This window comes from Oncorhynchus kisutch, linkage group LG30 (assembly GCF_002021735.2).
Source record: "Oncorhynchus kisutch isolate 150728-3 linkage group LG30, Okis_V2, whole genome shotgun sequence".
NCBI classification, from domain to species: Eukaryota; Metazoa; Chordata; class Actinopteri; order Salmoniformes; family Salmonidae; genus Oncorhynchus; species Oncorhynchus kisutch.
Genome location: NC_034203.2, coordinates 2049230 through 2062302, shown reverse-complemented (window position 1 = coordinate 2062302; position 13073 = coordinate 2049230). Strand labels below are relative to the sequence as shown.

Here is a 13073-nt window from a genome sequence, read left to right as displayed (position 1 = left end):
AGAAATGCCAATGGGGCGGTGTGGCTGTTTATATTCATAACCACATTCCTGTAAAGCTTAAAAAGGATATAATTTTAAATACTGTTGAAGTAATGTGGCTACAGGTTCAACAGCCTCACCTAAAGCCCATTCTGGTGGAAAGCTGCTATAGACCACCAAGTGCTAACAGTCAGCATCTGGATAATATGTGTGAAATGCTTGATAATGTATGTGATATCAACAGAGAAGTATATTTTCTGGGTGATTTAAATATTGACTGGCTTTCATCATGCTGCCCACTCAAGAGAAAGGTTCAAACTGTGTACCTGCGACCTGGTTCGGGTTATCAGTCAACCTACCAGGGTAGTTACAAACAGTACAGGAATGAAATCCTCAACATGTATTGATCACATCTTTACTAATGATGCATACATTTGTTTGAAAGCAGTATCCAAGTCCATCGGATGTAGTGATCACAACATAGTAGCCATATCTAGGAAAACCAAAGTTCCAAAATCTGGGCCTAATCTAGTGTATAAGAGGTAATTTTGTAGTGAATCCTATGTTGTTGATGTAAAGAATATTTGTTGGTCCGTGGTGTGTAATGAGGAGCAACCAGACACTGCACTTGACACATTTATGAAATTGCTTATCCCAGTTACTAATAAGAATGCACCCATTAAGAAAATGACTGTAAAAACTGGAATTTAAAAATTGTATGGTTGTAATGGCAAATACTTTTGGCTGTACAACGGTTTGACAAACGCACTGCAAATTGAGACATCATGTGACTAAACTAAATAAAAAGAAGATGAAACTACACTATGAAACAAAGACAAATGACAGAAAGATTCATAGTAAAAAGCTTTGGAGCACCTTAAATTCAAAAAGGCAAACTCTGCTCCATCATTCATAGAATCAGATGTCTCATTCATCACAAAACCCACTGATATTGCCAATTACTTCATTGATTATTTTAAATGGCAAGATTAGCAAATGTAGGCATGACATGCCAGCAACAAATGCTGACACTACACATCCAAGTATATCTGACCAAATAATGAAAAGACAAGCATTGTCATTTTTTATTCTGTAAAGTGAGTGTGGAAGAGGTGAAAAAGTTCATGTTGTCTATCAACAATGACAAGCCACCATGGTCTGATAACTTGGATGGAAAATTACTGAGGATGATAGTGGACAATATTGCCACTCTTACTTGCCATATCTTCAATTTAAGCCTACTAGAAAGTGTGTGCCCTCAGGCCTGGTGCAATAGATGGTATAAAATACAGTATATACATGTGATATGAGTAAATTAAGATATGTAAACATTATTAAAGTGGCATTGTATAAAGTGACTAGTGATACATTTATTAAAGTGGCCAGTGATTGGGTCTCAATGTAGGCTGCAGCCTCTCTGAGTTAGTGATTGCTATTTAGCAGTCTGATGGCTTTGAGATAGAAGCTGTTTTTCTCGGTCACAGCTTTGATGCACCTGTACGGACCTCGCCTTTTTTTTCTTTTTTTTCCTTCACCTTTATTTAACCAGGTAGGCAAGTTGAGAACAAGTTCTCATTTACAATTGCGACCTGGCCAAGATAAAGCAAAGCAGTTCGACACATACAACGACACAGAGTTACACATGGAGTAAAACAAACATACAGTCAATAATACAGTATAAACAAGTCTATATACGATGTGAGCAAATGAGGTGAGATAAGGGAGGTAAAGGCAAAAAAAAGTCCATGGTGGCAAAGTAAATACAATATAGCAAGTAAAACACTGGAATGGTAGATTTGCAATGGAAGAATGTGCAAAGTAGAAATAAAAATAATGGGGTGCAAAGGAGCAAAATTAATTAATTAATTAAATACAGTAGGGAAAGAGGTAGTTGTTTGGGCTAAATTATAGGTGGGCTGTACAGGTGCAGTAATCTGTGAGCTGCTCTGACAGTTGGTGCTTAAAGCTAGTGAGGGAGATAAGTGTTTCCAGTTTCAGGGATTTTTGTAGTTCGTTCCAGTCATTGGCAGCAGAGAACTGGAAGGAGAGGCGGCCAAAGAAATAATTGGTTTTGGGGGTGACTAGAGAGATATACCTGCTGGAGTGTGTGCTACAGGTGGGAGATGCTATGGTGACCAGCGAGCTGAGATAAGGGGGGACTTTACCTAGCAGGGTCTTGTAGATGACATGGAGCCAATGGGTTTGGCGACGAGTATGAAGCGAGGGCCAGCCAACGAGAGCGTACAGGTCGCAATGGTGGGTAGTATATGGGGCTTTGGTGACAAAACGGATTGCACTGTGATAGATTGCATCCAATTTGTTGAGTAGGGTATTGGAGGCTATCGCCAAAGTCGAGGATTGGTAGGATGGTCAGTTTTACAAGGGTATGTTTGGCAGCATGAGTGAAATGTTGCGAAATAGGAAGCCAATTCTAGATTTAACTTTGGATTGGAGATGTTTGATATGGGTCTGGAAGGAGAGTTTACAGTCTAACCAGACACCTAAGTATTTATAGTTACCCACGTATTCTAAGTCAGAGCCATCCAGAGTAGTGATGTTGGACAGGCGGGTAGGTGCAGGTAGCGATCGGTTGAAGAGCATGCATTTAGTTTTACTTGTATTTAAGAGCAATTGGAGGCCACGGAAGGAGAGTTGTATGGCATTGAAGCTTGCCTGGAGGGTTGTTAACACAGTTTCCAAAGAAGGGCCAGAAGTATACAGAATGGTGTCGTCTGCGTAGAGGTGGATCAGAGACTCACCAGCAGCAAGAGCGACCTCATTGATGTATACAGAGAAGAGAGTCGGTCCAAGAATTGAACCCTGTGGCACCCCCATAGAGACTGCCAGAGGTCCGGACAGCAGACCCTCCGATTTGACACACTGAACTCTATCAGAGAAGTAGTTGGTGAACCAGGCGAGGCAATCATTTGAGAAACCAAGGCTGTCGAGTCTGCCGTTGAGGATGTGGTGATTGACAGAGTCGAAAGCCTTGGCCAGATCAATGAATACGGCTGCACAGTAATGTTTCTTATCGATGGCGGTTAAGATATCGTTTAGGACCTTGAGCGTGGCTGAAACCAGATTGCATAGCAGAGAAGGTATGGTAAGATTCGAAATGGTCGGTAATCTGTTTGTTGACTTGGCTTTCGAAGACCTTAGAAAGGCATGGTAGGATAGATATAGGTCTGTAGCAGTTTGGGTCAAGAGTGTCCCCCCCTTTGAAGAGGGGGATGACCGCAGCTGCTTTCCAATCTTTGGGAATCTCAGACGACACGAAAGAGAGGTTGAACAGGCTAGTAATAGGGGTGGCAACAATTTCGGCAGATAATTTTAGAAAGAAAGGGTCCAGATGGTCTAGCCCGGCTGATTTGTAGGGGTCCAGATTTTGCAGCTCTTTCAGAACATCAGCTGAACGGATTTGGGAGAAGGAGAAATGGGGAAGGCTTGGGCGAGTTGCTGTGGGGGGTGCAGTGCTGTTGACCGGGGTAGGAGTAGCCAGGTGGAAAGCATGGCCAGCCGTAGAAAAATGCTTATTGAAATTCTCAATTATGGTGGATTTATCAGTGGTGACAGTGTTTCCTATCTTCAGTGCAGTGGGCAGCTGGGAGGAGGTGTTCTTATTCTCCATGGACTTTACAGTGTCCCAGAACTTTTTTGAGTTAGTGTTGCAGGAAGCAAATTTCTGCTTGAAAAAGCTAGCCTTGGCTTTTCTAACTGCCTGTGTATAATGGTTTCTAGCTTCCCTGAACAGCTGCATATCACGGGGGCTGTTCGATGCTAATGCAGAATGCCATAGGATGTTTTTGTGTTGGTTAAGGGCAGTCAGGTCTGGGGAGAACCAAGGGCTATATCTGTTCCTGGTTCTACATTTCTTGAATGGGGCATGTTTATTTAAGATGGTTAGGAAGGCTTTTTTTTTTAATATCCAGGCATCCTCTACTGACGGGATGAGATCAATATCCTTCCAGGATACCCCGGCCAGGTCGATTAGAAAGGCCTGCTCGCTGAAGTGTTTCAGGGAGCGTTTTACAGTGATGAGTGGAGGTCGTTTGACTGCTGACCCATTACTGATGCAGGCAATGAGGCAGTGATCGCTGAGATCTTGGTTGAAGACAGCAGAGGTGTATTTAGAGGGAAAGTTGGTTAGGATGACATCTATGAGGGTACCTGTGTTTAAGGATTTGGAGAGGTACTTGGTAGGTTCATTGATAATTTGTGTGAGATTGAGGGCATCAAGTTTAGATTGTAGGATGGCTGGGGTGTTAAGCATGTTCCAGTTTAGGTCGCCTAGCAGCACGAGCTCTGAAGATAGATGGGGGGCAATCAGTTCACATATGGTGTCCAGAGCACAGCTGGGGGCAGAGGGTGGTCTATAGCAGGCGGCAACGGTGAGAGACTTGTTTTTAGAGAGGTGGATTTTTAAAAGTAGAAGTTCAAATTGTTTGGGTACAGACCTGGATAGTAGGACAGAACTCTGCAGGCTATCTTTGCAGTAGATTGCAACACCAGTTCTATCAACACCAGTTCTATCTTGTCTGAAAATGTTGTAGTTTGGAATTAAAATTTCATAATTTTTGGTGGTCTTCCTAAGCCAGGATTCAGACACAGCTAGAACATCCGGGTTGGCAGAGTGTGCTAAAGCAGTGAATAGAACAAACTTAGGGAGGAGGCTTCTAATGTTAACATGCATGAAACCAAGGCTATTATGGTTACAGAAGTCGTCAAAAGAGAGCGCCTGGGGAATAGGAGTGGAGCTAGGCACTACAGGGCCTGGATTCACCTCTACATCGCCAGAGGAACAGAGGAGGAGTAGAATAAGGGTGCGGCTAAAAGCAATAAGAATTGGTCGTCTAGAATGTCTGGAACAGAGAGTAAAATGAGGTTTCTGGGGGCGATAAAATAGCATCAAGGTATGTACAGACAAAGGTATGGTAGGATGTGAATACAGTGGAGGTAAACCTAGGTATTGAGTGATGAAGAGAGAGATATTGTCTCTAGAAACATCATTGAAACCAGGAGATGTCATTGCATGTGTGGGTGGTGGAAATAATAGGTTGGATCAGGTATAGTGATCAGGACTAGAGGCTCTACAGTGAAATAAGCCAATAAACACTAACCAGAACAGCAATGGACAAGGCATATTGACATTAAGGAGAGGCATGCTTAGTCGAGTGATCAAAAGGGTCCAGTGAGTGGAGAGGTTGGTCGGGGGTCACTGCGATTTAGACAGCTAGCCAGGCCATCGGTAGCAAGCTAGCATAGGATGGAGGTCTACTCCTTCGGGTAGATAACGTCGGCAGTCCAGTTGTGAAGGCCCGGTGGGGCTCCGCGTAGGCAGTAAAACGGGTCCGGATAGGTGACTGCAGCCCAGGTGTGATTGATGGAACTCTTCAGCTGGCTAGCTCCGGAATAATTGATGTTTGCTCCGGAATCGACGAAAGCCGATAGTCACACGGATAGCAGCTAGCTAGCTGTGAGATCCAGGTATGAATGTTCGGAGTTAGCGGTTGAAATCCAGGGACATGGAGAGAAAAATTGGTCCGGTATGTTCCGTTCCGAGCCGAGCCACGCTGCGCCATACAAAACTGGCGATAGATTTTCGAGCTAAAGGATAGCTGATGACCACAAACCTTGGTTAGCTGAATAATAACGATTTGCCAGTAAAGAAGCTAACTAGCTTCTGATTAGCTTCTGAACTAGCTTCTGATTAGCTTCTGATTAGCTTCTGGATTAGCTTCTGGATTAGCTTCTGGCTAGCTTCTGGCTAGCTTCTGGCAGCTTCTTGGAGTTTCTGGCTAGCTTCTTGGAGGATTACAGATTTGAGGTAAATAATACTTTTTTATAAATATAAATTGGTGAGGCGGGTTGCAGGAGAGTATTTTGAAGATGAGTTTATGGAAAATAAAAAAATGTATGTGAAAAAAGTTATATATATATATATATACACACACACACATATACAGGACACGACAAGACGAGGACAAAAGACGTCTGAACTGCTATGCCATCTGGATGGTAGCAGTGTGAACAGGCAATGGCTCAGGTGGTTGTCGTCCTTGATGATCTTTTTGGTCTTCCTGTGACATCGGGTGCTGTAGGTGTCATGGAGGGCAGGTAGTTTGCCCCCGGGGATGCGTTGTGCAGACCACACCACCCTCTGGAGAGCTTTGCAGTTGTGGGCAGAGCAGTTGCCGTACCAGGCTGTGAAACAGCCAGACAAGATGCTCTTGATTGTGCATCTCTAAATGTTTGTCAGGCTTTTGACAAGCCACATTTCTTCAGCCTCCTGAGGTTGAAGAGGCGCTGTTGTGCCTTCTTCACCACACTGTCTGTGTGGGTGGACCATTTCCGTTTGTCTGTGATGTGTACGCCTAGGAACTTCAACCTTTCCACCTTCTCCACTGCTGTCCCTTCGATGTGGATAGGGGGGTGCTCCCTCTGCTGTTTCCTGAAGACTACAATCATCTCCTTAGTTTTGTTGACGTTGAGTGAGAGGTTGTTTTCCTGACACCACACTCCGAGTGCCCTCATCTCCTCCCTGTTGGCTGTCTCATCATTGCTGGTAATCAAGCCCACTACTGTTGTGTAGTCTGCAAACTTGATGATTGAGTTGGATGCTTACATGGCCACGCAGTCGTGGGTGAACAGGGAGTACAGGAGTGGGCTGAGCACTCACCCTTGTGGGGCCCCAGTGTTGAGGGTCAGCGAAGTGGAGATGTTGTTCCCTACCTTCACCACCTGGGGGCGCGCCGTCAGAAAGTCCAGGAACCAATTGAGACCCAGGGACTGTCGTTTCAGCAGCCAACAAGTGCTCAGCATATGTAGGAACTACTTCAAGACTGTTGGAAAAGCATTCCGGGTGAAGCTGTCATCAAGGCAAAGGGTGGCTATTTGAAGAATCTCAAATATAAAATATATTTTCATATGTTTAATACGTTTTGGGGTTACTACATGATTCCATATGTGTTATTTCATTGTTTTGATGTCTTCACTATAATTCTACAATGTAGAAAATAGTAAAAAGAAAAGAAAAACCCTTAAATGAGTAGGTGTTCTAAAACGTTTGACTGGTAGTGTATATATTGAGCACCTACCCACTACTGATGTTAACTTTAGACATCTTATAATCAAGCAACATTTCAGCAAATATTTAACTGGCATACTGCCAGCTGACTGGTCGAGTAAGCTCTTCTGCCAGGATGCCTTTCATAAGGATTAGTGACACGTCCAATACATCGCCAACCAGACTGACAGGAACCTCTGACTCGATGTAATACAGCCACCATCCGCTGGGATTTTGTGCTGTATCACCACATCTCTCTACAACACACACACTCATACTCTCTAGCCATTATGTGGCAGCATCTGCACTCGTAGCAGTTTTTGTCACCACTACGCCGACCCTCTAGCTGATGCGTTTCAGGCGGCATATCTGTGTTGTTACTGCAACGAGAACAAACTCTTTGATCTGGGGCAATGATCGGCTCAAACCGGAACGGCTTCAGTAAGTTTATTGGCTCCCTATCTAATGTTATTTCATTCGCTGTTATAAACTCATCTTCAGACTCGGAGCGACTCAGTAAATTCAGCCATTTTTGGGAGTTCCAAACTTTTCCCTCCTGCCAGTGACGTAACAATGCCAATATGGTGATTTACAGTTAGCTGGAGTCCTAAATCCTAGTCATACCATTCCTATTTAACAGCATTCTCAACAAGGCAGATCCTACAGGCCCTAATTTTGTCACACCTGGACTACTGTTCAGTCATGGTGTCAGGTGCCACAAAGAGGGACTTAGCAAAATTACAATCATTGCTCCCATTCCAACTTACGTCCGTTGGCGTGGCTTAGCGGGTTGACGGAGCAAGGAGTCTGGATTGCCAGGCAACTGATTCCATCCACCACAACCTCAAACTGTTAGTGGTGGAGACTTGGGTTACGTCCCAACTGACACCTTATTCCCTATGTAGTGCACTACTTTTGCCTAACCCTATGGACCCTGTTCAAAAGAAGTGCACTACATAGGGAATAAAGTGCCATTTTAGAGGCAGCCTCTGAGAGGCAAGGGTTTCATTATTAACAAATCTTCTTTTGTTTCAGTGAACATATGTCACTATTAAGAAGCCCTGTAAACCCTACAATTACACAATCCTGCTCTGCACTGGTTTACAAGATCAGCACCCTTAAAAAACTGAGATGGGCAGAAGGACTTGAACACACACACACAACTACACAGATGCTTGCATATACAGTGCCTTCAGAAAGAATTCACACCCCTTGACTTTTTAAAAATGTTGTTGTGTTACAGCCTACATTTTTTTATTAATTAAAAAGAGGTTTCGTGTCAAGGATTCAAACCCTTTGTTATGGCAAACCTAAATAAATTCAGGAGTAAATATTTGCTTAAAAAGGCAAATAATAAGTTGCATGGACTCACTCTGTGTGCAATAATTGTCTTTAACATGATTTTTGAACAAATAACTCATCCCTGTACCCCACACATACACTGTATTCAGACCCCTCATCAATCTACGCACAATAACCCGTAATGATCATGTGAAAACAGGTTGAGAAATGTTTGCAAATGTATGAAAAAACACAGAAATACCTTATTTACATAAGTATTCAGACCCTTTGCTGTGAGACTCGAAATTGAGCTCAGGTGCATCCTGTTTCCATTGATCATCCTTAAGATGTTTCTACATTTTGATTGGAGTCCACCTGTGGTCAATTCAATTGATTGGACATGATTTAGAAAGGCACACACCTGTCTATATAAGGTCCCACAGTTGATAGTGCATGTAAGAGCAAAAACCAAGCCATGAGGTCAAAGGAATTGTCCGTAGAGCTCCAACACAGGATTATGTCGGGGCACAGATCTGGGGAAGGGTAAAAAAAATACCAAACTCAGGGAGGTGAGCAAGAAGCCAATGGTCACTCTGACAGAGCTCCAGCGTTCCTCTGTGGAGATGGAAGAACCTTCCAGAAGGACAACCATCTGTGCAGCACTCCACCAATCAGGCCTTTATGGTAGAGTGGCCAGACGGAAGCCACTCCTTAGTAAAAGACAACACGACAACACGCTTGGAGTTTGCCAAAAGGCAAATAATCAAGATTCTCTGGTCTGAAAAAAACAAGATTGAACTCTGAAACATGACCCGCCTAACCGCGCTCCTTAACACCCGCCACCTAAACACGTAAGCCAGCCGCACGAATGTGTCGGAGGAAACACCATTCAACTGGCGACCAGATTCAGCCTGCAGGCACCCAGCCTGCCACAAGGTGTCCCTAGAGTGCAGTGAGCCAAGTAAAGCCCCACTGGCCAAACCCTCCCCTAACCCAGATGACGCTGGGCCAATTGTGCGCCGTCCTATGGGACTCCCGGCCACGGGCGGTTGTGGCACAGCCCAGGAATGAACGTGCCTTAAACCGCTGCACCACTCGGTAGGCCCATGGATTCATCGTTTCATTGTGTGAATTGTTTGCCCTTAGATTTTTTATTTTGGTCAATCCCCCATTAGATATGTCACCAGAAGTAAATGTACCGTTAATCCCCGTCATTTGGTTACATACATTTCTGTTAATGCATGTATTAATTAGTAATTTACCATTCTCAGAGAAACGTTGTTTGCAGAGTTCAGTACCTGCTACACTTGTGAGAAACAACTTTGCCTAAGCAGAGAAATAGATGCACTTCCTCAATCAAGAAAGCAAAATCTAGCTACTTTATATCTTAGACTCTGCTGGAGATCCTTCAATTTTGGAAAACAGTTAATGCACTGAAGTGTGAAAATTCCTCTCCTTCCCTGCGTAAGCAAGTTGTCAGAATCTGGTATCATTAATGAGAAAAAATATTTTTCTTATTTGAAAGAAATGGTGGTTGAACTGACCCTGGTCAGCTAATCGACTGCCTGTATATTTTTAAAACAAACCTATACTTTCCAATTGTATTTCCAAATGTATTAAAATGTTAAACAACTTGTCTTTTCAAATCAAATATAATCGGAATTCTTACTTTGAATATATGTGATAACAATTGAGATATTTTAAATACTATTTGAACCCAGGTCTGTTATACATACGTACATTGGATGGTGCCCTTAGTGATCGTGTCCTTGCTGGGACTGAGACAACTTGCTTAGGCAGGGAAGTATAGGAATTTCCACACTTCAGTGCATTAACTTTCCAAAATGTTGACGGATCACCAGCAGAGTCTGAGATAGAACTAGAAAGTAGCTTGATTTAGCTTTCTTAATTGAGGAAGTACATCTATTTCTCAATTGTCTGAAATGCTGCCACTCAGCAATCAGCACCAGCAGTTCATTTTCCTCATAAATCCCTTTACTTGTGTACTTACTGACAACAATAAACATCCTGATATACATTCTGTGGCACAAACTTCAAAATATTAAACTCTTCCATTAATAGCACATGTTCCTCCAGAGCGTTCTTCCTACTTTTTCTGGCCAATTCCCATTATAATGTTGGTCTATAAGCCACTGCTTTGCTCTCAGAAGATTGCTTGGGCTAAAACCTCTGTTAATACTCTGTTGTAATGAAATTCTACGATTAATACAAATATAGTTTTGAAACAAATGTAATTGATTTGGACACGAGGCCTAGGGTGTTAGCTGGGAGTGTATTACTATGCATAGGCTAGCTGCAACTGCATTATGTGCAGCAATGAATAAGTTGTTTAGTTTGGGTAGTGAAATAGAACATCTCATTTGCCTTTACTGACATGGCATTTTGTTCCATTTATGTGTGGTCGCTTGGAAAGAGTGAAGAATTAGGTTCACAGTGCATCGGTCTATGATGAAAATGCTTAATGTTTAATGTGATGGGAAAAGGCAATTCTGAGGTTCATGAATAAAACATGTATACCAGGTTATTCCAACACTCTCCAGTGAGTTAGCTACAGTAGAGTCCTCTTTAAATCTCCATGCACGAGAAGAAAAAGACAATCTTCCTCTTAAATTGTTAATATATAACAGAACGGATGTTCCAGCATAGGCTAACGGCAAGAGCTGCTGTGCATTTTTTTTTTCTACATGAAAAGGTTGATGACAGAATTGAGATAGAGGGACACAAGCTGGCCAGGGCGGTGTTCCATTCTTCGATTATTTCCAATATGCTACACCTGAGTGACAGGCATTAGGCTACATATCTGACAGTTGAACTAGGACATAATCTCCGCGTTTTTAGATGAGCTATTCAATGGCCCATTCCTAGGTATACAGAGAGCAACATTTACTAGCCTACTAGGGGAGCGCATTGAAACTCAAGGTATTTCTTATCCGAGACATGTTTGAATAGGATATTTAAACATTGTGACACCATTCACAACCCGTGCGTAAACATAAGCAAAATATACGGCAGCATCATATTTTGAACACCCTTACCTGTGCAGTCTTTTCCTTTCCCTTTGCATTCGCCACTTTGTAGGTAGGATGCCAATGATCCAGGCAATGAAGCGATAGCCACGAAGCAGAGGAACGCCAAGGAATAACCAGCCAAAGGTCCGGGCAACCTACCAGGTCGCAAGCTTCCAACCATGATGAAAAGGATGGAGACGATAACCAAACAAGGCTACTGTCACAGAATGTATCCAAAATTAAGTCAGTTCGACAACATTGATGGGTAAATTGTGTTGAATGAAAAAACACAGCATAGAAGCAAGGATGCATGCACGAAGGAACACGCACTATGACAACGGGACGCGATGCAAAAATAATATAGCGGTATTCTTAGATGCAGAGCACACAATTCTGAAGGCTCTTTACTCCAAATAAACGAGGTGGTCATCTATGAAACCTCGGTGGCTGACGAAATTCCCCAAGACGACAACAGAAGCAGCAACAGCATCCTCGTAGTCCGTCCTTCCAACACGCTCTGGGTCGTTTTATGATTTATCTGACGCCCTGGATTTAACACCGAGGCAAATCCCTCCTTTCAAAACAACACCTCGCTTGAATCTCCCTTTGAATCAATGTAAGTAGTCCTACACTCCCGGTACGTTTCCGTTCATAAAACCAAATCTGGTTTCAATAACCGGGAATTAAAGAGAAAAGGCGCCGGATGCGAAACAGCCACAGCAGCTACAACAAAGAGATTTTGAGAGAATAGTCACGTGAGAGGATGCCCCCCTTCCTAGCCCTTTTGGGTGAACTATCCCTTTAATAGCTCTCCTGGAGTGACTGTCCCCACTCATTGGCAGTGAACAGCTAAAACAGATGTGAAATCTCTACTCTGGGAAGGGATTTTTCACTGTTTCGTATTGGGTGCCTGCAGTGAACAACTTGAAGAAAATGATGGGCTGCAAGTCTTATTTTCTTCTGTTTGTTCATGTTGTTCCCACACCACATTTGCAGTGAAGGGTGATTTTCACAGTGTGTTGAAGACAGTCTTGGGTAAGAGTACACTCTTACAGGCTGACTACAAGGTTCACGCCGCGTGCGCGAGCATTGCAAAATAAATAAAGAAATCTATGTTAAACAATTATTGTACCCACACTGCTCGCACACGCCTTCGAGCGTCTGTGTTGCCAAGGGCTAACAGGCTGACCACAACGCTTGCATCACGGGCGCGAGCGTTGCAAAATAAATGTAGAAATCTATGTTATTCAATTATTGCACCCACACAGCTCGCACGCGCCAACGAATGTCTGCGTTGCCAAGGGCTAAAATAGAAGTCTGTTCTATTTCTGACGCAGATCGCACTGCAAGTCCTGCCTCTCCCATCTCCTCATTGGTTTTTAGAAGCAGGTACCCACGTGCCATCTCCTCATTGGTTATACCCACGTGGGTGACCTTAAGACGAACGAGGTCAGTGGCGGTAATGCACCTAATTTATGAAAGTTGCCAATCGCAATATAAAGTCAAGAGAAGATAAAGCCTGGAAGGAAGAGAGATGACTAGAAACGATTCGGTTGACTGTTTTATGTGTGGATTAATTGGAGGAGTAGAGGACCTTGTGCATTTCAGGTAAAATAACACCTCAATGTTTATATCCCAGGACAAATTAGCTAGCAACAGCAAGGTAGCTAAATAGGACAAATTAGCTAGCAAGTGCAAGCTAACTAGCTAAATTGCCATAC

The 13073-nt window shown here is 43.2% G+C and overlaps 1 protein-coding gene across 2 annotated transcripts in view; it reads right to left on the bottom strand.

Moving 5' to 3' along the window:
- The window catches only part of tmeff1a (transmembrane protein with EGF-like and two follistatin-like domains 1a), an 85664-nt gene extending 73450 nt beyond the window's left edge, over positions 1–12214 (bottom strand). The window contains exon 1 of one of the 2 annotated variants that reach the window (XM_020467688.2): positions 11380–12214. In XM_020467688.2, coding sequence (XP_020323277.1) covers positions 11380–11533 — 154 coding nt within the window. In that variant the 5' untranslated portion in view covers positions 11534–12214. The remainder of the gene's footprint in view (positions 1–11379) is intronic. The other variant, XM_020467689.2, reaches the window with a different exon arrangement.
- Between the last annotated feature and the right edge of the window lie 859 nt (positions 12215–13073).